Source organism: Cricetulus griseus, chromosome 2, assembly GCF_003668045.3.
Source record: "Cricetulus griseus strain 17A/GY chromosome 2, alternate assembly CriGri-PICRH-1.0, whole genome shotgun sequence".
In the NCBI taxonomy this organism is placed as follows: domain Eukaryota; kingdom Metazoa; phylum Chordata; class Mammalia; order Rodentia; family Cricetidae; genus Cricetulus; species Cricetulus griseus.
Genome location: NC_048595.1, coordinates 378,273,680 through 378,299,979, shown reverse-complemented (window position 1 = coordinate 378,299,979; position 26,300 = coordinate 378,273,680). Strand labels below are relative to the sequence as shown.

The window sequence follows — 26,300 nt, the reverse complement described above, 5'->3', positions numbered from 1 at the left end:
TATGCCTTCTTAGAGCAACAAACTAAATTGGATGGATAACGGTGTTTAAAATTGAATGTTATATGAAAGACAGTGTGTAAAAAAGTATAATTAAAATTTTTTGCCAGGCTGTGGTAGCTCATACCTTTCTTTATTCCCAGCACTTGGGAGGCAGAGGCAGTCAGATCTCTGGGTTCAAGGCCAGCCTGGTCTACAGGGTAAGTTCCTGGACAGCCAGGGCTACACAGAGAAACCCTGTCTTAAATAAATAAATAAATAAATAAATAAATAAATTTAAAAGCAGTTGCTTGAGAGTGTTGGGATGTACATCTACTTTTCCTTGGATCATGGAATTTTGCTGATAATCTTTTCATGGTTTCTCTTTACTAGAATATTAGCATTTTCTGCACTTTTCAATTTTAAAATCTTCCTGTCTCATGTGTGTTCTGGAACAGTTCAGCTCTTAATAGGAGCCTAGAATTCTCTGAACTTAGCTGTAGTGTAGGAGTTGATAATCTCTTAAAGCCTCAATATTTTCCTTTGCCTAATTGGAGAACAGCAGTACCTAATATGGTTGTTGTAAGGATCAAACGGGTATTTGGCATATTATTTTACATGGATAAACTTACCACATAATACCTAGTGATTTCCCCTTAAATCTATGCCCCATTGTTTATGTATACATGTATAGAAACTTCGGGGCTGGAGAGATGGCTCAGTGGTTAAGAGCACTGACTTTGTTCTTCCAGCGGTCCTGAGTTCAATTCCTGGTTAACCATATGGTGGCTCACAACCACCTTGAATGAGATCTGGTGCCCTCTGCTGGCATGCAGGCATAGGACTGTATACATAATAAATAAATAAAATCTAAAAAAAAAAAAAAAAAGAAAGAAAAAGAAAAAAGAAATTTCACTTGGAGACTTTGCTGAAGGAAATCATCTTTGAAATTTCTTCTCTGATGATCTCTATCCTGTCCTTTCTTTGTGAGACTTGATAACAGTAGATTCACTTCTGACTTAGTGCTCTGAGTCCACATACCATTTCTTGCACTTCAGTGTCTATGTCTACTGCATGGTAAATGAAAAAAAGAAATGGAAGGAGGATATGACTGCTCCTAGGTATGGGCTGAGGAGAAGGTTTATTGTAGATATGAGGGAGAGCATAGTCAGAGGTATCTGGAAGGGTCCAGACTGAACATGACTGGCAGACTGCACCAGGCCATGTAAGGAGAGGGGGGAGGGTAGGAGAGGAGGGAGAGCAAACAACAGAAGAGGCAAGGAGAGCAGCATAAGCCAAAATGGCTGGGTTATATAGGGAAGAACAGCCAGGGGAAGCCCCATCCAGCAATGGGGTGGAGAGTTTGCAGGGGGGCATGCCAGCCAGGATGTCTCTCCATAGCCGGTACTGGCAATGGAGGCACTCTTGAGAGGCTGGACCACCTGGGCCATTCATTTTCATCGGTGTCTGGTACCTTTTTTCTGTCGTGTAGGTCTTTTTTGTTTTTTTTTTGTTTGTTTAAGGTTTATTTCTTTATGTCTACAGTCAGGATTTTCAGAGGGTTTACTCGATTCAAACCTGATCTTCTTTAACCCTTGCCTCAATTGCTGATAGTATGCTATCCAAATTGGACAAATAAAATACAAAAGAAAACAACTGCTAAACTTTGCCAAGACAAGGTAGGACAGTCCTTCAGAATTTTCTGCTTCTCAAAAATGTCTTTCAGGCTGGGCGTTGGTGGCACACACCTTTAATCCCAGCACTCGGGAGGCAGGGGCAGGAGGATTTCTGTGAGTTCGAGGCTAATCTGGTCTACAGAGAGTGTTCCAGGACAGGCTCCAAAGCTACACAGAGAAACCCCTGTCTCAAACCTCTCCCCACAAAAAAAAAAAAAAAAAAAAAGTCTTTCAGATATTATAGGCCAAAGGTGGATGCCCCCATATTGCAAAACAAACTTTGGGTGACTGTCCAGCCAGCCAGATATCCAGGTCATCAGGTAATATTATATCCTTCTGGGATCTTTGATGGGGTTAAAGACTAAGTAGTTAGACTTACAGTTTTCCTTAGTTATAACAAGTAAATTAGGTGTAAAACTTTAGACTCACAAAGATAAGATAGATAATAAAATATTTCCTGTAAATAAAATTTGCCAAATACAATTGGACTAGATATTGTAACTGTAATTCTTACTTGATAACTTTTTATTGTATATAGTTATACTATATTAAAGTTAAAACCTTCATTTTTAATTAGACAAAAGGGGGAAATATTGTGGAATAATCTTTTTGTACACTGAAGATGTGTTGCTTTCATTAGTTTAATAAAGAGCTAAATGGCCAGTAGGTAGGAAGGAAAAGGCTAAGTGAGACTTGATGACAGGAAGAGAGGGTTGGGTTGAAGAAGGATGGAGTCGCCAGAAGACACAGGAAGAAGCAAGATGAGCATAACAGGCTATGGGAGGGTACCCAGCCACATGATAGAATGTAGATAAGAAATATGGGTTAGCTTAATAAGCCTGAACTTTCACCAAGTATTTATAATTAATAATAAGTCTCTGTGTGATTACTTGGGAGCTGGCTGGTGAGACAAAAAAATCACCTATGATTTACTTTTTTGTGGCTGTGGGCTTGAACTCAGTGCCTTGCACATGAGAACTCTACCACTAAGCTGTATTTTCAGCTCTTGCCTTATTTGTGTGTGTGTGTGTGTGTGTGTGTGTGTGTGTGTGTGTGTGTGTGTGTATGTATATATATATTATTTATATTTATATTTATATTTTAAATTGTATCTGAAGTCCAGATAGTTTTGGCTATTTGTTCTACTCCTGCCCTGGATACTTCATCTCTCTCTTACTTTTCCAGTAAGGAGAGGGGGGAAGAGAACAAGAGGACTGAGACGGGGAGGGCAAGAAAGGAGATGCCTTGACAGAGGGATCCAGTAACTTCCTAATCACCTGCTGTTGCTGTCCCTTCTCCTCTTCATTACAGATTTATTTATTTTCATTTTCTCTGGGTATTTTGCCTGCATGTATATATGTGCACCACATGTGTGCCTGGTGCCTGCAGCCAAAAGAGGGCATCAGATTGCCTAGAACTGGAGTTTTACAGATGGTTGTGAGCTGCCATGTAGGTGCTGAGAATTAAACCTGCGTCCTCTGGAAGAGCAGCCAGGGCTCTGAACCATTGAGCCACCCTCCAAGCCCATTTATTACTACTTATGTACTTCACCCAGCTTTGTTCTCCTTTTAGTTGTCTGATGCTGTATTTTAGTTTTTCAGGATAAGGTTTCTCAGTGTAGCCTTGGCTGTCCTGGAACTTGCTGTGTAGACCAGACTGGCCTCAACCTCAGAGATCTGCCTGCCTCTGCCTCCTGAGTGCTGGAGTTAAAGGCATGTGCCATCACCACTCAACTGCTTGATGCTTTAAAAATGGTCTTTAGTCATATCATCCAATGACTAGTACTTTATGTTTTCCCTTTTTTTTCACGTTGTGGCACAATACACATGAAAATTAACACTTCAGAGCTGTTTGTTTGAAAAAAGTTCTTAACCTGGAGCTTACTATGTAAACTAGGCTGGACTTGAACTCCTGTCCTTGTCTCCCAGCTGCTGTTACTATAGGCAGTTATCACCACACCCAGCTCATCTCAATCATTTGCCTGTGGGAAGGTTGTCTTGCCTGTTAATGCATTCATAATGTATAGCTGTTATCACTTCATTTCTATAAGTCTTTTTCTTTTTGCAGAAAGAATCTCACGGTAATTCAGGCTGGACTGGAACTCAATAAGTAACTGGGCAATTACTTTTCTTTCTTTCTTTCTTTCTTTCTTTTTTTTTTTTTTTTTGCATTTCTGAAATTTAATTCCAGTACTCGGGAGGCAGAGGCAGATGGATCTCTGTGAGTTCGAGGCCAGCCTGGTCTCCAGAGCGAGTGCCAGAATAGGCTCCAAAGCTACACAGAGAAACCCTGTCTCGAAACCCCCACCCCCAAAAAGACCCTGATACTTGCCTGCAGTGTACTATCACATACCTAGTCCTGTAATACTTTAGTAAAAATTTAAGATGCAAAAATTCAAGTAATAATTTTGACCTCAGGCATTGAGCACATGATACAGCATGGAGCCTTTTGCTTATCAACATGGAGGCCTAGACAACCTCCTCAACCTTGTGGTCCTTATAATTTGGCTGTACTGATGTTTCATTACCACATTGCTTTGTATTATGAATAGCTTCTTTCCTTTAGATTGGCAGGAATAGTTCTGGATTTCTTCTTGTGTATCTTTACTTATTATGTATCTTGGTGAGTGGGTGTGTAGAGCCCAGGCTGGTTTTGAATTTCTGGACTTAGGAGAACGCCCTCTCAGTAGATAAGATAATGCACCATCAAGACTGTTTTTTTTTTTTTTTTTTTTTTTTGGTTTTTCGAGACAGGGTTTCTCTGTACTGCTTTGGAGGTTGTCTTGGAACTCACTCTGTAGACCAGGCTGACCTCGAACTCACAGAGATCCGCCTGCCTCTGCCTCCCGAGTGCTGGGATTAAAGGCGTGTGACACCAACGCCCAGCTCAAGACTGGGTTTTTTTAAAGGGTGGGATAATGTGCTGAACCAAACAGCCTAGAATTCACCACACCTGTTTGGTTATTTATTTATAGGAAAGGCAATATAATAGTATAAAAAACCTGAGTTGGGAGTGAGGAGACCTGACCTTACCCCGGATTCATTTGGTGGCTTTGGGTACATTGCCTGCAACCTTTCTGAACTTTATATAATCATCTGCAATCATTGGACAGTTTAGGTCTCTTCAGACTCTTGGATTCAGAATGTGGGATGGGCAGATAGCTTAGTAAACTGCTTACTCTGTATGGGAGTGTGAGTTCCATCCCCATCAGCCTCCAAAATTTTAGGCATGAACCAGGTGTGGAGGTACACATTTTTAATACAGGAATTCAGAGGCTGAGGCTGGCAGATCTCTAAGTTCAAGGCCAACATACTCTACATACTGAATTCCAGAACAGCCAGGAATACATAGTGAAACCCTGTCTCAAACAAACAAACCTGAGCATGATGGTGTGTGCATCCTTGTAATACTGGTGCTGGGGAGGTGGAGACAGGAGGATCCCTGGGGCTTGTTGGCCTAGTCAGCCTAGCTCATTGGTGAGCTTTAGGTTCAGTGAAAGATTCTGTCACAAAATATAAGGTGGAGAGCAATTGAGGAGGATAACTGATTGTCAACCCTGGCTTCAGCACACATGTGTGCATACATAAAAACATACATAATGTAGAAATTCAGAAATTGTGTCAGTTTTAGTCAGTATTTTGAGGCAATGGGAGACATTTCTTCCCCTCTTTTCTATAATCCTAATGCTTAGAAGAACATTTTTAGTGTTATACTCACTTATGCAAATGCAGAATTCCAGAACTACATTTATAAAATTGTCCGGATGTACACAATACTGTGCAGATGGCAAGTTTTTATAAACCTCTATGGGAGCAGAAGATGTAGATGATTAGTTTCTTCCTGTGTTCTCTGCTCTGGACCTGCAGTCATTGCTACCAGGTGAAGATTCTAGATGCCGCCTTCTTCCTCCTCTTCCTCCCCCCCCCCAGTCCTCCTTCTCTTCCTCTTCCTCCTCTTCTTCCTTTTTGGGGAGGGGGTGCTTCAAGACAGGTTTTCTCTGTGTAGCCTTGGCCCTCCTGGAACTCGCTCTGTACACCAGGATGGCCTTGAACTCAGACAGGCTGACAAGTACAATAGGCAGACAAGCTGATAGTGCCCCTTTTAATCTCATGTGCCCCCCCCAATTCCACATGAGAGAAAGCATGCAGTTTTATATTTGTGACTTTAATTTGGCTTATTTTGCTTGGTATAATGATCTCTAATTCCATGCAGTTTCCTCAGAATGACATATTAGTTTTTAATAGCTAAATAAAGCTTGTTTTCCTCATATATTCCTGTGCTGATGGACACCTGGGCTGACTATAGCTTGAATATTGTGAGCAGTGCTTTGATAAACATGGGCTTGCAGCACCTCTAGTGTAAGCTGACATGGATTGTTTGGAGTGTACACCAGGAAGTAGATTGTGTGATAGTTGTAGTTTTATTTTTTGAGGATCATTCATAGTGACTTACATTCCCTTAGTGGTGTGCCTGGGTTTCTTTTTCCCTGCATTCTTGCCAGTGTGTATTATTTTGTGCTTCTTGATAATATCCTGACTAGCACGGGGTGGAATCTCAATGTAGTTTTTTTTTTTTTTTGGTTTGTTTTGTTTTTTTTCAATGCAATTTTTTTTTGGTGGGGGAGGGTTTCGAGACAGGGTTTCCCTGTGGCTTTGGAGGCTGTCCTGGAACTAGCTCTTGTAGACCAGTCTGGTCTCGAAGTCACAGAGATCTACCTTTTTCTCCTAAGTTCTGGGATTAAAGGGGTGCGTTACCACTGCCCGACATTTTTTAACATAATTTTTATTGCTTCTTTGGGATTTTCACGTCATGCATCCCAATCCCACTCAACTTCCAGTTCTTCTGTGTCTGTCTTCCACCCTTATAGCTTCCCCCCAAAGGAAAACAAAACAAAATAAAACCCACTTTGCTCCTCCCTCTTGCCTACCTCTCCATCATATACTCATTCATCATAGTGGCGTTAGGAGCTGCAGTGTGTCTCACAGTATACCCATTTGTCCAAACAGCTTTACTTGCAAATGTTCATTGCAATGATTCATTGGTCTGTTTCGAGGCCTCTGGCTTTTGCTACACCATCAATACTGGACCCTCATGGAGACTTCTCTCTGATACCCTGCTGTTGCCCCATATCATGGATCCTTTGGCTGTAGTTCCATAGGACTGGTCCCTTCAGTCTCTCCAGCAGGTCATAGATGGGGTAGAGGTTGAAGTGGACCAACTAAAAACCCTGGATGTGGGCCTTGGTGGTAGTGAGTTGGTTAACCCAGGCTTCCACCCAGACCTCCTACCTCCAGGTGAGGGGCAGGGTCAGCTCTCCTGTACCCATACCATTGGGGCTAGCACTCCTGTTCCCACCCCATCAGGGCCAACTCTCCTTTAACCATGCTACCACCATTCTATCATGCTTCAGCTGGCAAGAGGCAAGGAACAGGGTCAGTGAGGCCAGCTCTCCCAGGGCCATTGAGGGTTGGCGGCAGCTCTCCTGTGACTAGTTCACCAGACTGGAGAGGCAGGGCCTGCTCAGCACAATCCTTGGACATCAGCATGGCTTTAGGTGTCAGTCCAGACCACAGGCATCCTCATGGCCTTTGGTGGTAACATAGGCCATGAACATCAACACAGATCCTGGCTGCTGTAGGACCCAGACATGGCTCTCAACAGCACCACAGGCTTAGATAGCACATGGCCTCAGGTAGCAGTGAATATGCCACTTACCAGTTTTCTCCTTTCCACTGTCTTGTCTTCAGTCCTGCCTCTCTTCATAGCATATGAACTACTCTGTCTCTCTTTCTCTCCCATTTCTCCACCACATATTTGCTCATTGTAGTGCTGCCTGCCTGCACCTGAGTAGCTGTGGGTGGGTCCCTGGCTGATTTCTTCTGCCCTGCTGGTGTTGTGAGGCAGTGGGCAGGCCTCCCTTCTTCTCTCCTTCCCTCCTCCCTCCCAGAGAGGACTCAGTGGTTAAGAGTGCTTGTTCCTATTCCAGAGGACGGGTTTGGTTCCCATCATCCACTGTTGGCTCACAAACATCTGTAACTTCAGTTCCAGGGGATCTGATGCCCTTTTCTGACCTCTGAAGGCATCAGATATGCATGTTGATCTCCAAAGGTCAGAGGATAACTTGTGGGAGTTGGTTCTCTCCTATGAAATGGATTCAAGGGATCAAACTCAGATTATCAGGTTTGACAGCAAGAATCTGCTGAGCTATCACACTGAACTTTAGTTTTAAAAAATTATGTGTATACATATTTTACCTACATGTATGTACACCATTTATATGTAGTATGCAGGGAGACCAGAAGATGATGTCATATTCCCTGACACTTGAGTTACAAATAGTTGTTTGTCACAATGTGGGTGCTGGGATTTGATCCCTGGTCCTCTGAACTACTCAACAAGCTCTTAACTACTTACTGAACCATCTTTCCAGCCTCCCAACCCCCACTTAATCCCCCCCCCCCACCCAGGGTTTCTCTCTGTAGACCAGGCCAGCCTCGAACTCACAGATATTTGCCTGTCTCTGCCTCTGGAGTGCAGGGATTAAAAGCATGGGCCATCACTGCCTGGCTTAATCTTCTTAAAAGTAGCTATATGGAGACAAAATTCACAAACTCTGCAATTCTACACACTTAAAATATACAATTTAATGCTTCTTAGTGAGTTTATAGGCATACAACCATTACCACAGTTGATTTTAGAACATTTTAATCACTTCATAATGAAATTATGCTATTTCTCTTTTACCCCTCATTCCCCAGATACATCCTTTCCCCTAAATAAAAGGCCACTTTATACTTTCATTTCTGTGTGTTTCCTTGTTTTGAACTTTCACATGATTGGCATTGATTTAGGGCTTCTATAACTGTGAAGAGACACCATGGCCATGGCAACTCTTTTTTTTATTTTTAATTTTATTTATTATGTATACAACATTCTGCTTCCATGTATATCTGCACACCAGAAGAGGGCACCAGATCTTATAACAGATGGTTGTGAGCCACCATGTGGTTGCTGGGAATTGAACTCAGGACCTCTGGAAGAACAGTCAGTACTCTTAACCTTGAGCCATCTCTCCAGCCATGGCAACTCTTATAAATGAAAACATTTAATTTGGGTGGCTTACAGTTTCAGAGGTTTAGTCCATTATCATCATGGTGGGACAGGGAGGCATGTAGGCAGACATAATGCTGGAGAAGGAGCTGAGAGTTCTACATCTTGAGCTGCAGGCAACAGGAAGTCAAATCTGACACTGGGGCATAGGAAACCTCACAGCCCACCCCCATAGTGACATACTTCCTCCAACAGCCATACCTATTCCAACAAAGCCACACCTAATAGTATCATTCCCTATGAACTTATGGGGGCAACTACCACAGGGATTATACAGTATATAAGCTTTAATTTCTTTACATCCTTTTCACACACTTGCTGTATATCTGACTTTGGTAGTTGTAGTGGGTGTGAAGTAGTATGTCATTGTGGTTTTGTTACATGTTCCCTACTGACTAATGATGATCTTTTGATGTGATTATTGTCCATGTGTATGCTTTCTTTAAAATCTGTCTTCAAATTACATATTTTAAACTTGTTTTAAAAAATCTTAAATCTCAAGATTTCCTTATATATGATTTTAATTCCTTACTAAATAAAGATTGGTAAATATTTTCTGTTTACATCTATGAAGCCATGACTGGCCTCAAACTCCTTATATAATGAACTTGTGGGGAAGCTCAGCCTCCCAGGTGCTGAGATTATAGGCCTTGTCCCTACATTTGCCATTATCCCTTGATATTACCAATGGTATATCCCTTGATATACCATTTAATGAATGTCAGCTTTTGTTTGTTTATCTTGGGGGGAAGGGAGTCAGGGAGAGAGAGAGAGAGAGAGAGGGAGAGGGGAAGGAAGGGGGGATATGGAAGTTGGAGGATTACTTCTGAGTCAGTTCTCTCCTTTTGCTATATGGATGCTAGTGATTAAATTCAAGTCTTCAGGCTTTGTGACAAGCACCTTTACCTTCTGAGCTATCTTCCCATTCCCACTTTTTAAAAAAAAGTTTTAAGTGACATATCTAGGAAGCTTGCCTAATTGAAAGTCGTGAAGATTCACGCCTGTTTTGTTGGTAGCATTTTTATGTTTTACATTGAGACCTTTGACGCATTGAACTCCTGTTTGTCTATAATGCAAAGTGCTTCATGTGCATCTTTTTTTCCCTGGTACCTTACATTGAACAGTAGAGTCTGCCTGTCCAGTACTTCCTCTGGTACCTTTTTTCTCCCCACTGACTTGTGGTGTAAATTGTTTGTCAGTGTGACCATTTAAGTTGGAGCTGGGGTCTTGAGGTTTGTTCTGAGCCTAGAAGAGCACTTCTAGCTTCCTCTCCTGCTTCTCACTGCTGAGCTGGCCATCCTGTGGTCTAGATTGTTGTTCCCAAGTAAGAGGAGCTGTTTTCTGAGATGCCTTCAGGCTTGAGTCCCCCAGTCTGTTTAAATAAAAACAGTTCCTTTGTGGAGAATTTGGGAGCGTCCTTGTGGATAGCCTCTGCTTTTGGACAGATCTCTGAGTCATTCCTCAGGTCATTGGCCAGGGAGGCTGGCTTTTGGTCTTTTTGATTTGCCTCAGAATGTGGAAATTTTGCCCAATGATGGAGCTGGGATTAAATGTGTGTGCCACCACCGCCCGGCTGGGTTTTTCCCATTGTATGTATTTTTACAGTAATTGCACTCAAGGGTTTGAGGAGTGTAGCTCAGTTAGTTGGAAGGGTGCTGGCCTAGCATGCCTGGGGTTATAGATGTGATCTCCCAGCAGAGAAAAGAAAAGGTGATAGTAATAATTGCTGTTAGCACAAGCCTTTAATACTAGCACTTGGAAGGAAGAAGCAGGTGGATCTCTGAGTTTGAGGCCAGTCTCATTGACAGAGTGAGTTCTAGGACAGTCAGGGCTACACAGAAAAAGAAACCCTGTTTCAAAAAACAAAAACAAGCTGGGAGTTGGTGTCGCATGCCTTTAATCCCAGCACTCAGGAGGCAGAGGCAGGCGGATCTCTGTGAGTTCGAGGCCAGCCTGGTCTCCAGAACAAGTGCCAGGATAGGCTCCAAAGCAACACAAAGAAACCCTGTCTCGAAAAACAAAAACAAAAACAAAACAACAACAACAACAAAACAAGTTGCTGTTCCATATATAATATAGGAAGTTTCACGGTGCTGTGGGTAGCACTTTTGTCATACTTACAGACAAGTGCTGATTAATTATGGAAGTGCAGTCTGAGAACTATATCAGGTGATTTTTGTCACTATGCAAACACAGAGTGTGATTACAGAAACTAAGGTGTCTAGGACAAGCAACATCTTAGGGGACACCATCATATGTGTGGTCTGTTGTTCTGTTGTTGACCAAAGTGTTATGTTTCACATGACTGATTTTTTTTTTTTCATTTAGAAAATTAAGGTCTTTTCCTTTCCTTCCCTCCCCATTTAAGACTTTAAATATAATTGTGCAGACATTTCAGGTCATTCTGGCACTTTGCACTTCAGAATAGGTACTAAGAGTGATGCTTTAAATGTTTCTCTTACATATTATTTGTATTTATTTCTGTAAGAGAGAAAGCAAGTATGTGCACTCAGGTCACAGCATACATTTGGAGGTCAGATGACAGTTTTCGAGAGTTGGTTCTCTCCTAACACTAAGGGATCTGGGGGTTGGGTTCAGGCTGTGAAGTTTGGTGGCAAGAACCCTTTACTCGATGAACTATCTCACTGGTCCAGAGTGGTACTGTCTACAGCAGGAAGTGGTCAGAAGAGAGGAGCAATGAGTCATGGCTTAGGAGTGGTTTTTATTTAAATTATAAAAGATTCAATGTTTCCAGAAGTTCTGTGTTGATCAAAGGCTTTTAATAAGCATAAGAAACTGAAAATGGAGGTAACTCTATAGCCATTGCTTTTGTATAGTAACCTATACAATTTATCAGAGTAAATTATTTTAATTAATGAGTTAATTTTGGTCCAGGAAGACAGCCTAGCAAGTAAAGTTGACTTTCTCCAAGCTAGATGACCAGAATTTGATCCCTGGGACCCAGATGAGGGAAGGAGAGAATGGTGGACTCCTTCCTATGAATTTTTTTCTGGTTTTTATACACACACACACACTAAATAAATAAATAAATATAAAAATAAAAATAAACTAGTTTTGGACCATTGAGAGGGCTTAGTGGGCAAAAGGCACTGGCTGACTGGCTGCCAAGTCTGGTATGAGTTTAATGTCTGGGACCCACATGGTGGAAAGAGAACCAGCTTCTAAAAGTTGTTCTTTGACATCTACATATGTGGCATTTGTATATCCACCTTTTTACATACATACATACATACATACATACATACATACATGCAATACATACATACACACGCACACACACACACAAAGTCATTTTTTAAAGCTAGTTTCTACAATTAAAATGTAATTGCAAGAATAAACCATGGACATCCTGGCCATCACCTGTATGTTTTATCTTTAATATTACAGTACAGTTGTATGTTGTCCGGACCATCCTTCCCTCCACAGGGCACCCACAGGCACTCAGCTGCTCTACTCAGTAGGGCTGACTACTACTACTACTACTACTTCTTTTTTTAAAGATTTTATTCATTTATTATGCATACAGTCTTCTGCCCACATGCCAGCAGAGGGCACCAGATCTCATTCAGGGTGGTGGTGAGCCACCATGTGGTTGCCGGGAATTGAACTCAGGATCTCAGGAAGAACAGTCAGTGATCTTAACCGCTGAGCCATCTCTCCATAGGGCTGACTTCTTACGGTGCTTCTCAGATACTTCAGCCATAGGTAGGTAGGTGCTCCTCTCTGTGTTATATTGGATATTCCTTAAGAACTGCAGCAGCTTTTTATTTGAAGTGCTTATAAATGTTGGATTGAAAATTTAGAAAACCCCTCATGGTTTCTTTTGTAAGGCTTGAGCATGTTCGTGTGGTACTGTGAAGGAGCCCATTGGGAAACTGAAGGGTAAGAGGCTGCTGGCCCTGGGGAGTGCAGATTCTCTTTAAATGCTCCATTGTAGTGGGAAACAAAGCACAGTACTGTACAAGCCTTCCTTCCTCTGCCTAGGTGAGATTTGTCTCAACAGGTTTTTCATTCCAAAGTTACTGTCTCATTCATGCATTTCCCATCTGAATGGATTGCTATAGCAAATTTTCTGTACTGCAGATTTTTCTGTGGCCTGGCCACATTTCAGCTTACGCTGTTTTATTGGCACATAGAGACTTAGTGGAGGAGTGAAAGTGACTAAAAAATTCCTATCCTGAATGCTTTCTCATAATAGATCACATAATTTTTAGGTGAATATACATAATCTGATACATAACAAATGAAGGGCTGATTAAGGAAGTCCACAAACGCCCAAATAAAGAATAACATATTTATTTGGGGAACACTTACACAATGAAGGTAAATAGCAGTCTCAGTCTTATGCCTCTGGAGGCACAGCATGCTGCAATCCAGGATGCTCAGACCAACATCCAAGAGAGGGAGAGCACACAAGGCCCCTCCTTTTCCTTATAAAGGATCATGTCCAAACACCAAAGTCACACCCTAAGTCGGTACCTCAGATCTGTTGACAGAATAAAGATGCTACTACATTCAAGGGCATGCCAAAGTATCCATGTCTCCATCTCTTATAAAAGAAATCTCAAAACACAATGGAATTCCACATTTAAAAATTGAAGAACTTGAGCACCACAAAAGAGGGATTGCTTGCGAATCGTAGGAAGCATACCTGTGATGTTTGTGGGCATGAGTAAACTTCAAAGAATGTGATGAGATCATCTGCTGATATAGTGCTTTAGGTTTCAAGCATTTATTTGCAGACGAGGGATGGTTTAAGGTAAATTGTGAAATTTATATTAAAGGCTTTCAACAAAACACTACCTTGTGGTTAATAGTTCTATACTTTTCAGAGCACTTTCATGATAACTCATGATAACAAGATAGATAACAATAGTATCACTGAATGTGGTGATAATAACATGCAGGCCACATATCATAGCTGGAATCTAAAGAACATTCCATTGTTGTTTGGGGACAGTCTAGATAGTAAATTATACTCTAAAGTCAGAAGCAGGCTAAAGTAAATAGCTTCCCTACAGCCATTCTTTGTGTGCCTGCCAAAGTGATTTTTGAATGGTAGAACAGAGACCTTGCATTCTGTTTCTTAGAACCTCCGGTGGCATCTGTCTTCCCTATCCACCATAACTCTCTTCCAGCTCTTCCCGCTTCACTGCCCTCAGTTTGCATTTGTGCTCCTTCTGCACTACTGTCTCTTACCGAGTTCAGGTACAGTGAGTGTGTTTGTGTGGTAATTAGAGGCATAGGTTTTGAAGCTGACTGTGCAGGGTCAAATAACTTAACCTTTCAGTGCCTACTTCCCTTAGCTTTAAATCTGGGTACTATAAATAAATAAATAGCTCCTTGTGTTGTTCGGATTGGATACAGACAGGTAAAGTGCCTCTCTTATATTAAGTAGTCATTCAGTGTTGACTGTTCTCAATTGAGCTCAGATAGCATTTCCTCAACAAGACCTTTCTTGACCATTTAATCTAAATTAGCTACCTGGTCCCAAGCATATAACATTTGTGGCTACTTGAGATTATTTTATTTATAGCTGTTTACTTTTGTTTTATTTATTTTGAGACAGGGTCTTTTTGTTTTGTTTTGTTTTTTTGAAGCAGGGTTTCTTTGTGTAGCCCCAGCTGTCAAGGAACTGACTCTGTAAACCAGGCTGACCTTGAACTCACAGAGAACCACCTGCCTCTGCCTCCCAAATGCTGGTATTAAAGGAGTGTACCACTATGCCTGGTGAGGCAAGGTTTTACTATATAGCCCTGACTGGCCTAAAACCTGCTATGTAGACCAGGCTGGCGTCAAATTCACAGAGATCCGCCTGCCTCTGCCTTCAAGTATTAATGAATGGTGCCACCACACCCAACTTTTATTTATTTTTAAATGACTCTCCTAGTATAATGTAAACTTCAGCCCAGCAGAGAAATTTTGTCTGTTGAACACTACAGTACCTAAAACAGTGCCTGGTGGCAAGAGTCAAATCTACCCCAGAAGATCTTTAAGATTGGGTTGCTCAGGCAAGGGAAGATGCTGCCTCTCCTACACAACCCCTCTTGGGTAAGCTGTAGATGCTGGAAGGACTTTGTTGGGACTGATATAGAGAACAGTTTGTGAAATAGGAATAGAGTGTGGGGATGAAATACATATTTAACTTCTGTTTTTTTTTTTTTTTCTGCTGCTTCCAGCTAGCAAGTTTATGCCCCTTTATGCAAGCCCTTGAACTTACTTGTATCTTTAAATTTGGGGACAGCTGGTTGCCCTTCAGCATTATAAAGTGACAGCCGTATTGCCCTTCTAAAAGAGTATGAATGGACAGTGTTGATATATAATTAGATACTTGGCCATATATGATAATTTATGAATCTCAGGGATGGCCTGAGAGCCTAAGTAGGCAATTAGAGGCTGAGAATGCCTGAGTTTCCAACTGAGCCTCCTTTGATAGTGTTTTCACTGCCTTAGCCATTCTGTTCCAAATTTATGAACTAATTAACATTAACCTAATTATCCACTCTGCAGTTTTTATACCTTGACTTGTTCTTACATCCTTGCTACTTTTTTGTTCTCAATCTCTTTTAAGGTTATCTGTTTTAAAAAAAGTCAGGTGTATGTATGCCTTAGTGAGTTTATGTGCTCCACATTCGTATAGGTGCCAGTGGAGACCCTGTTGGCTCCCCTGGAACTGGAGTTAGAGACTTGTGCTTGTGCTTTGCCCAATGTGGGAGCAAAACCCCAGGAACTCTGCAAGAGCAGTAAGCATTCTTAACTGATTATCCATCTCTCCAGCCCCTCACTTCTGTTCTTGTGTTGTTTATAATTTCTCTTTTCCTACTTTCATACTTAAAGGAAACCCAAATGACATTTTTATAACTTGGCCTTGGACCTTGAACTTAATGTGCGAAATAAGTTTTACCTCCTCAGAAAAAATTCCCCCTTTCTTATTTGTTTCTTTTAACAAGACTTCCTGAGTTCTAGGAACATAGGTGTGTGCTACCACACTAGCTGTTGAAGTCATCTTTGATACTTCATCCTTCTATTTTTATCTCCTGCAACCAAGTACATACACTTCATTTCCCATAAAAAGGCTGTCTTGTTCACTCAACATTGATTCACTAGATTTGAGCTCTCGTTACTACTCAAGTTCAAGATCTCAGTATACTTAAATGTTTTATCTTATGAAGTGTAGTTTTCCCTTCCTCCTAAGTCTTCTTTTCCATACTAATACTCAGATGTGCCAATTCTCTTAAACATGGACAATGTTGCTTCTGACTTTCTAGAACTAAAGACCTAGTTTTCTGTTCCAGTTACTTCTTATACAACCTTTGTACTTGAACCATGTGGTTTGCCAAACTAGATTTCCCATTCTGGCTATTCGCCTGTCTGTTTCTGTTCATGTATATATTCCTCTCCTGGAGGAGTATAAGCTTCCCCATGGCAGTAAATTATATCCCAGCTGTTGTCATTAAACTTACTAAGTTACTTTATCTTTGTCTTGTTTTCTGTTGCTTATAACAAAATATCTGAGACTAGGTAATTTTTAAATAAGTTTACTTAATACACAGAGCATGGCATCAGCATGGCCTTGCTGTATCATAAACATGTTGGAAGGTATCAAATGGTAAGGCAGCAAAGAACCCCCTCTAAATACTGTTGACATGTGAGTGGGAGGGGGTACAATCAAACCATAGCTCCCTTGAGTGACTTTTCATCCTCTTCCAATCTTGGCCTGCTGTTGGGCTGTCCAGTACCTGCCTTTATTTTCTTCTTGGAATTGCATTTCTTTCTCCTCTGGGTTGGAGTTTCTGCTACTTGGCTCCTCTATCTTTTGCTTTCTTTGCTTCTTCTTTAGTTATTGTAGATTATGTTATGGAAAGCTTCTAAAAGATTGCTTGGAAAGTCATTTTTAAAAATTAAAATCCCCTCAGAATTGAGTGATAATTATTGGGCTATGGACAATTCTAGATTTAAAAAATGCTCTTTTTAGCCAGGCATGTGGCTCATTCCTGTACTCTTAGCTCTCAGGAGATGGGGGCAAGAGGATCTGGAGGTCAAGGCCTGCTTTGGCTACATAGTAAGTTTGAGGTCAGTCTGGGTTACATGAGACCCTGTCTCGAAACAAAGCAGACACACCAAACTCTAAACCCAAAATACCCACCCCCCCACACACACCCAGAATTTAAGCCACTATTCCATAATCATTTGATTTTCAACATTGCCATTTAGAAGTCTGTGACTGTGTATGCTATCTCACTGTTTTGTAGAGATGATCTGTACAGGGTTAACTACATAAAGCTAGCTGGGGTCACACGGCATTCACTGGTACCTGGCTTGATTGGAATATGCCAGAAGACTTTGCTTACATTTCTTACAGCTGTGGAGATGTCTGGAAATGTTAGATCCTATTCTTTAATGTGTAGTCAGTAACATTTTACATGGGAACACAACATGCCAAGAGTCTGAAGTAGAAGCTGCTATTTCTTTATAACAATTTTGGTTAATTTGTTTAAGACAGGATCTCACTATGTAGCCCAGGCTGGCCTCAGACTCAGGATCTTTTTGCTTTGTTTCCCAAGTGCTGGGATTTCAGTTGTGTACTTGGTCTGCCTGTCTTAAAATCCATTGTAGGAATTGGGCTAGCATCCCTTAGTATACTCAGTTGGTCAAGGCAGCAGCCAACTTAGGTTGGTCAAGGCAGCAGCCAACTTAGATCAAGGGGAAGTGAAACAGACCTTGCCAGTCATCAAGAGGGAAATTGTCAGAATTTGTAGCTATCTTTTCTTCTGCCACATAAGTTCCCTGTGCTTTTCTATTGTTTTGAGGTAGGATATATCTTTTTTCTTCTGTCTTCATCATTTCTCTCTTTCTTTTTTTTCTTTTTACACGTGGTTTCTCTGTGTAGCCCTGACTGCCTGACTGTCCTAGAACTCACTCTGACCTAGAACTAAAAGTGATCCACTTGCCTCTGTTTCCTGAGTGCTGGAACTAGCCAGCTTCTCATTCTCCCCCTTCCTTTCTTTTTTTCCTTTCTTTCTTTCTTTCTTTCTTTCTTTCTTTCTTTCTTTCTTTCTTTCTTTCTTTCTTTCTTTCTTCCTTCCTTCCTTCCTTCCTTCCTTTCTTTTCTTCTCTTTCTCTTTCTTCTTCCCTCCCTCCCCCTCCCTCCCTCCTTCCTCCCCCCCCCCCTTCCTCTCTCCCTTCCTTTATTTCTTTCTTTCGAGATGGTTTCTCCACGCAATCCTGCCCAGGCTGACTGTAGCTCATTATACCTATAGCCTAGGCCAGTCTCTTCCCCTCCCCTCCCCAAAATAAAGTTCCCTTGCTACATTGCAATCTGTGTGGGCTCTTATTTCATTAAACAATTATTATTGTTGTTGTTATTATCATTATTATTATTATTTTGGTTTTTCGAGACAAGGTTTCTCTGTGGCTTTGAGGCTGTCCTGGAATTAGCTCTTGTAGACCAGTCTGGTCTCGAACTCAACAGAGATCCACCTGCTCTGCCTCCCGAGTGCTGGGATTAAAGGCGTGCGCCACCACCGCCCAGCCAATAAACAATTATTTTATTTGTGTGTGTGCATGATGTGGGGGTACTTGTGCCATGGTGTGCTTGTGTGGAGGTCAGAGGACAAACACCTTTATGAAGTTGGTTCTCTCTTTCCAGGTGTATGTTGGTTTCTGGGATTGCATTTAGGTCTCCAGGCTTGCACAGCAAATGTCTTTAGCATCTCATTGGCCTCTGGAGCCTGTCTTGGACTTGAGACACTCCTGCCTCTACCTCATGAGTGCTGGGATTACAGGCATGAGCCATCATGCTAGGCTGTTACTCTTGTATTGCTTATTTTTCATGATTTCCAAGATAAAGACAGTTTCTTGACCATCTCTAGAAGTCCTGAATAGTTAAGTCATGTAAAGATCATAGATAGGGTTAGAAGTGACAGAGTATGGACAGTTAGTTGAGACTTGTTTTCCTTATCTTCTGGGCAACCTAAAACAGTATCCAGTAAGCTCCCACAAAATACTTAAACTGATTTGCGTCCTTCATGTCAGATTTTATACATGTGAGGGTATATACATGCACAAACATCTGTTTAGATACAGTTTTCTGGGTTTGTGTATCATCTCTTAAAAATAAGTTAAAAGTCGAAGGCTAGTAATTGATTAAAAGTTTTCATGCAGAAAACTTAATGATCAAAAGAACTATCCCATCCTCAGAAGGACCATAACATTTGGTTGTATGAAACCAGCTTTGTCATTGGGCATATGACCTCTGCTAGACTTGTGTTTAAGAGTTATCAGCTGCCTCCTCAAGCTCTTCATTCTCTGACACATTCTGTGCTGTTGCTTCTGGGTACATATGTTGCTCAGGAGAGATAGACCGAAGGCATGCAGCCTGAAAGGGGGTGGGGTTGGGTGGGGAAAGACAAAGTGGAATTGAGAGAGAGGGAACAGATGGGTTGTGGGAGATGACCCTGCCCCCATGTTGTTTTTGTTCTAGCTGCTGCCGATCATATGTGAAGCAGCAGACCAGAAAATGGCCTTGAATTCAGTAGATTTATTAACTCACAACATTGAAGCATTCATTTTAGGGATGCTTAGGAACTAGCAGGGACACTTGATCCATAGTGATGACACCTGCACAGTTTTCAGTGTTGGCTGTTGGCTCTACATTGTTATACTGTATTGGGATTATCTGTACATATGGTATTAGGCTATTTGAAAATGAGTAGAGAGTAATGTATTTGCTGGATATATATATATATAATTTTATTTTGTTACCCCCTCCCAAGACAGGGTTTTTCTATGTAGCCCTGGCTGTCCTGGAACTCAATAGACGAGGCTGGACTTGAACTCACAGAGATCCACCAACCTCTGCCTCCCAAGTACTGGGGTTAAAGACATGCACCACCACTCTCAGCCAAAACGTTTATTTTATGCTAAAGTTGTTTCTCTTTTGTCATTGATTTTCCTTCACTGACTTCTGGTCTGTTTCTGGTAACCTTCCTTTATGTTTCACCAAGTTGCTTGTGGAAGATTTTTGTAATCAATATGAGGATTGAACCTAGGACATTTCATGCATGGTTGACTAGTGCTCTACTACTGAAGCTTTGTTTGAATTATCCACTGATTGATTGTATATATAGATGTGCACAAATTCTGTGTATGTGCGCGTGTGCGATTGTAAATGCACACCACCCAGCTGACCATGGCAACTCTTATGAAAGAAAGCATTTGATTGTGACTTGCTTACTGTTTTTGGAGGTTTAGTCCATTATCCTCATGATGTGCAGCATGGTGGTGTGCAGACAGACATGGTAGCTGAGATTTCTACATCTGGAGCCATAGGCATCAGGAAGAGAGGGACACTGGTCCTGGTTTGGGCTTTTGAAAGTGGGAAGCTCAGCCCCATTGACACACTTCCCCCAATAAGGTCACACCTCCTAATACTTTAAAATAGTACTACTCCCTGGTGACCAAGTATTCAAATCTGGGAGCCTATGGGGCCATTGTCTTTCAAACTCCCACAGTGTTCTTAACCACCAACCCATTTCTCTAGCTCCAAGAATCATATGCAAACATTAAAATGGGGCCAGTATAATGATTCAGTAGATAAAGGCACTTACTGTTGATCCCCAGTTTCATCCCAGGATTGCCACAGGATGGCAGGAGGAAACTGACTCCAGCAAGTTGTCCTCTGGCCTCCACACACAAATAATAAATGTGATTTACAATTTTAAATATTAGAACATTATCAAGGGGGCTGGACAGAGGACTCATCTGTTAAGAGCACTGACTACCCTTGCAGAGAACCTGGGTTTGGTTTCCGGAATCCACATGGTGGTTCACAAACATTCCTGATTCTAGTTTTAGGGGATTTGATGCCGTCTCACTTCCCCTGGCACCAGGTATGCATGTGGTGCACATACATAACTCGTAGGCAAAACACTCAGACACATCACATCTAAATTTTTTAAAATTTCTACACATGTAGAAAAAGTAATATACTATTGTATACTTTCATTTAATCTTACTGCCCTGTGGCCTTTGTGAAAGAATGTTATTGTGATGTACTCTGATGTGGGCATTTTAAAGGCTATAACACGAGACCTGAAAAAATGCCACAGTAACATATAATTTATTCAATAAAACACACAACAATAAAGTATACATGTAAAATTTTAAGTGATTTTTATTCAAACATTTAATGGTTCTATAAATATGTGTATCTTTATTCACTATTAAGATATTAAAATCAGGATGGAGGATCAAGAGGGCTGGGCATTTAAATGATTTGACAGAATGCTTTCTAGCATGCAGGAAGCTATGGGTTTGATCCCCCAGGACTGCAAAAAACTGATGGTGACAGTGTAAGCCTGTAATCCCAGTACTGAGGAGAGGAGGATTAGGAGTTCAAGGGACGTCTCTACTACATAGCAAACTTGAGGCCAGCCTCTGATACATGAGACCCTATTTAAAACAACAAACAGAAACTCAAAGCACTAAAATCTGAAAGAACTCTTGTTAAAACAGTCTTTGCATTTTCTATTTCTATTGCTCTAGGTGGTAAAAGACACAGTCATGATCCAAGTCACAATGAAATCTGATATCTTCATTAGTAATTTGTGTTCTGGGAAATACCACTTTGTTTTAATATGAAAAACTAGCCAGGAGTAGTCTAAGCTGCTGTCACATGCCTGCAATCTAACATACTTGAGAGGCTGAATCAGGAGGATTAACTCAAGGTCCACCCAGGCCACCATAGCCAGACCTCACCTTCCATCTCATTAACAAAAGCTGACCCTCACTTCCGTTTATGTCTAGCAGTGGAATTTGGGAGGGGGGCATGTTCCCCAAAGTTTCTTTTCAATATTTTCTGCAGATACTGAATAATATACCAAATGAATGCCAGAATTATGGACTCATACAGTCTACTTCATGTTTCCTTAGGAAAAAAACATGATCCCATAGGGTGGATTTTTATTGTATCTTGGGATAGTAACATATCAGTGTCAAAGGTCAGAATTCCAACAATACTGTTAATATTCTAATCGTTTCAGGAGGAACTGATTCTATATTAGTGAAAAGTAAACATTTTGAAGAATATGTGATTTTATTTTTTAAGGTCAGTGAGTAGGAGGACTTGATCCTGTGTTCACTTGCTTTTCTTCCCCACCTGTCTTTCAGGAAGTTGCTGTAGGTAATATTGTGTTGCACAAGTTGACTTTGAAATTCTTTAGTTTTAACTATGTTATCTTCCATCCTCATTGCTCTCATCTTACCTTTTAAAATCTGTTTCATATTTATGAAGTATTTTTTATATATGAGCAGATAGAAACACTTGTCAAACCAGAACCACTGTCTGGTTTGGAACTGTTGTGTAGCACTATGCTGGAGCATAACTGCTTTCATCTTAACTAGGTCATTTGGAAATGACTCTCAAGACCAGCCTGTTGACTGTTGGTGTCCCCTCATAGGAGAGGTAGGGAAGTCATTGAACCCTTACTTGAGATTCTGTCTGTTCTCTCCTGAACCTCCTGACTGTTGGTATGTAATTCTTCCCTAATTGTATGTGGCTTCACGGTTTCTTAAGATGCTGGGGTAAATGGTAGAGGGTTGACCAAATGGGCAGGCTCCTGTGTATGCTGCTATGGGGAAGTCATCAACCCTGGTGTGAGACTCCTCACCCGTACACTCTTGCTTGACGGTAAGGTGGAATGTAATGGTCTTTTAGTTTTTAGTGCCTTTTCTCAATATGATGGCTGTCTAGTATTTTATTGGTTTCTAAAGTCCGCACTATAGAATCAAGGGAACACCAGTTTCCCTTTCCAGACTAAAATCTAACCTTTTCATTAAAGAAAAAAAAAAAACAAAAACAAAACAAAACAAAACAATGTAAGGTGCTGGAGAGATGGCTCAGAGGTTAAGAGCACTGACTGCTCTTCCAGAGGTCCTGAGTTCAATTCCCAGCAACCACATGGTGGCTCACAACCATCCATTATGAGATCTGGTGCCATTTTCTGGTGTGCAGATATACATGGAAGCAGAATGTGGTATACATAATAAATAAATAAAATCTAGAAAAAAAACAATGTAAGTATTCTAGAAAAACATGGAATCCATAAGCAAACAATCATTTCATAATGTGTAACATGAATTATTAAAAGACTGATATTGGGGTTCAAACTTCAAGCTGAATATCAAAGAAGCAAAGCAGCCAGCCACTAGCTCTCACCTCTAGCTCAGACTGAAAGGGCTGATCTGTGCAAGAGCTCTTCACATTGCTGCCTCTCCTCTGTGTGGCTGGAGAACAATTGCCTCTCTGAGACTTTGCTTCTGTCCTATATAATTCTCTAATGTTGGGATTAAAGATGTGAGCTATAATTCTCTTTTAGACTGATTCACTCTTGTGTAGATCTGGGTGGCCTTGGACTCACAGAGATCTGCCTCTTACCCGGAGTCCTAGGATTAAAGGCATGTACCACCATCTCCTAGCTTCTGGCTGCTGGGATTAAAGGTGCATGCCTGGCTTCTATGGCCTGTGGCTGACTTTGCTTTCTGAACCTCAGGCAAGCTTTAGTAAATCATAAATATCTCACCATAATAATATGTCTGTGCTTCAAGGTATAATGTGTACATGGTAAATGCATACAATTTAATCTGATTTTAAAATATGTAAATCTGGGGAAGAAGAGAAAATCCAAACTTTAATAGTATAAGCAAACAAAAATCTCGTTTTAACATAATTCCAGGTCTTTTTTTTAAAATGTCTTACTCGTAAATAATTTGAGTCAACATTTCCACATTCAAAATATGTTTAAAATGATTTTTTAGTAACAGTATTCAGAGAATGCATGTGTTCTTAACTGATGCAGCCATCAAGTTTCATTTGTTGGAAGTACTTGGGTTTTTGCTTTGTTTTGGCTTCTGTTTTAGTAGTACTGATTGAACCTAGTGACTTAGACATGTTCTAAGTGTCTTGTTACTCAGCTATACCCCTAACCAATTCTTTGTTCTTATTTACTTGCTGTCTTTGAGATTGGTTAGTGGCAGGGTGGGAACTTTTTTTTCCTTTTTTTTTTATTGCTCAAGTTGGTCTTGAATTCTGGGCTTAATGATCCTCCTGTCTCAGTCTTCTGGGGCTATGGACATGGATCACTTTACCTGTAGGCTCTTTGTCATTAATTTTTTTCTCTTTGTCAATTTTAAAGATCTTTTAATGCTGTAAGGAGTTTTTGTTTGTTTTATTTGTTTGTTTTTAAGTAAAAGCTCATGCTTTTATTGTCTTCACAACAAAATCTGCTTAGAATTGGATCACTTTGCCCTTTTTCAGAGTGCCGGAATCTCTTATCAGTCAGCATTCTTTTAGATCTTCGTCTAGGCTCAACACACTCAGCTTCAGCAAAGTCTTGGTAGTTTAGCCCCCCCTCCTTTTTTTTTTTTTTTTTTTTTTTTTTAATAGGTGTAGTCTGCCTACCGTAGCTACTGTTTCTAGGTTTCCCTGGGCATACAGGGAATCCTTGCTCTTTTTGGACTGTATCATTTTGTGTGGCTGGTGCTTGCCACGTTTCTTGCAGAAAGCACAGCAGATCCTAGAAATGTTCACCGTGTTGTGGGAATGCTTTCAGCACACAAAGAGTTTTGTGTTTAATATGCTAGTTCCGTGTACTGTGACTGAATATCCTTGTAATGGTTGGCTACCCTAACCCATCACCAGCAGACGTCTCTACATTCCTTTACAAAGTAGTACTTTTCCTAATTCTCTATCCTAGGTATGATGATGCTTTGTGCCAATTCAGCCTTGTGGCTATTCAGTCTGTGTTATTTCTCAGGATACTTTCTGTTAGTAATTGAAAGGTAACGTTTATTTCGCAGCTATTTCTCCTTGATTAGCATTTCCTTTGAACCCATTACATGTGTTTGTGTGTTGCTTTTAACTGTATGTTATCCTTCTGAGTTAATTGAAGACAGCAGCAAACTTGAAATCTGCACTCTGAGAGTTTAATAACCATGCTCACTTATCTTACAAAAATCTTTTTAACTGGTTGCATCAGTGCACGCCTATAATCCAAACACTCAGGAGGCTGAGGCAGGAGCATCACAGATTTGAGCTTCACCTGAACTATGAAGAGAGATGATGTCTTACACTTTTGAGCAAGTTGATAGTATACTAGTGCCACAACCTGGAACATTTGTATTCCATATATGCTCAGCAGTTCAGTTTCTTCATTGTACCATCTAAACTTGGTATATTCTTCCCCAATTTCTAGGTTACCGTCACGAAAGCCAAGGTGGATTTCTCCAGTGTGGTGTGCCTTCCCCCTTCCGTCATTGCTGTGAATGGGCTGGACGGAGGAGGGTGTGGCGAAAATGATGATGAACCAGTGCTCTTGTCCCTGTCTGCGGCCCCCAGCCCCCAGAGTGAAGCTGTTGCCAATGAACTACAGGAGCTGTCCCTGCAGCCCGAGCTGACCCTGGGCCTCCATCCTGGCAGGAACCCCAATTTGCCTCCACTTAGTGAGCGGAAGAATGGTGAGTCCTTAAGAAATTCCTATATTTCTTGCTTTGAACCAGAGTCTCCTTGTTCATGATGTCACAGATCCTTGTCCTGCTTCATGTCTGAAAGATTTTTGTCTTAATAGTTCTTTTTTTTTTTTTTTTCTTTTTCCCCCATTTTTCTCTTGTTTTCTGAGACAGGGTTTGTCTGTGTTGCCCAGGTTGTCTTGGAACTCACTCTGCAGATCAGGCTGGCCTCGAACTCAGAGAAATGCCCTCCTCTGCCTCCTGAGTGTTAGAATTAAAGCCGTGCACCACCACTACCTGGCTAAATATTTCTTATAAACAGAGAAACAGCTTATTTTAGTTGAATTCAACATTTCTTACTGTGGCTGCTTTAATTTGCCTTCCTGCTGCTCTGCTAATTCCAACCCATTCTGTCCATTAATTCATCAGTTCAGCAAATACTTGTATAGCATCAACAAAACAGCATCACCAATGGAGGATCAAGTGTCAGGCACTTGAGCCTGCCAGGATATTTCATATCCAAATCATTGCACGTCACAGCCTAGCCTGTAACCTCACCTAACTTAGAAAGGCTCAGCACCCTTCATGAGACTGCAGCTGGGCACAGTAGCCCCACATAAAGCTAGTAGATTGTGAGAGAGGGCAGTGGCATCGGTCTACTTTTGCACCACCAGAAAGTAAAAAATATTGTATGTTGAACCATTGTTAGATCAGGAACCATGTGTTCTTCTACAGCCTTTGTTTATTATTTAATATTTATTTACCTTATGAATTAGTGATGTATGTATTTTGTGATCTAATCTCTTAATCACTGTAGTTTCTTTACAAAATACTAGCCTTAGGGCTGGAGAGATGGCTCAGAGGTTAAGAGAGCTGACTGCCATTCCAGAGGTCCCGAGTTCAATTCCCAGCAACCACATGGTGGCTCACAATCATCCGTAATGAGATCTGGTGCCCTCTTCTGGTGTGCAGATATACATGGAAGCAGAACGTTGTATACATAATAAATAA

General features: G+C 41.0%; 1 protein-coding gene across 1 annotated transcript in view; it reads left to right on the top strand.

Annotated features, from left to right (window-relative positions):
• Mrtfa (myocardin related transcription factor A) overlaps window positions 1–26,300 on the top strand; it is a 172,092-nt gene that overhangs the window by 40,715 nt on the left and 105,077 nt on the right. The window contains exon 3 of the mRNA XM_027404054.2: window positions 25,037–25,298. Coding sequence (XP_027259855.1) covers window positions 25,037–25,298 — 262 coding nt within the window. The remainder of the gene's footprint in view (window positions 1–25,036; window positions 25,299–26,300) is intronic.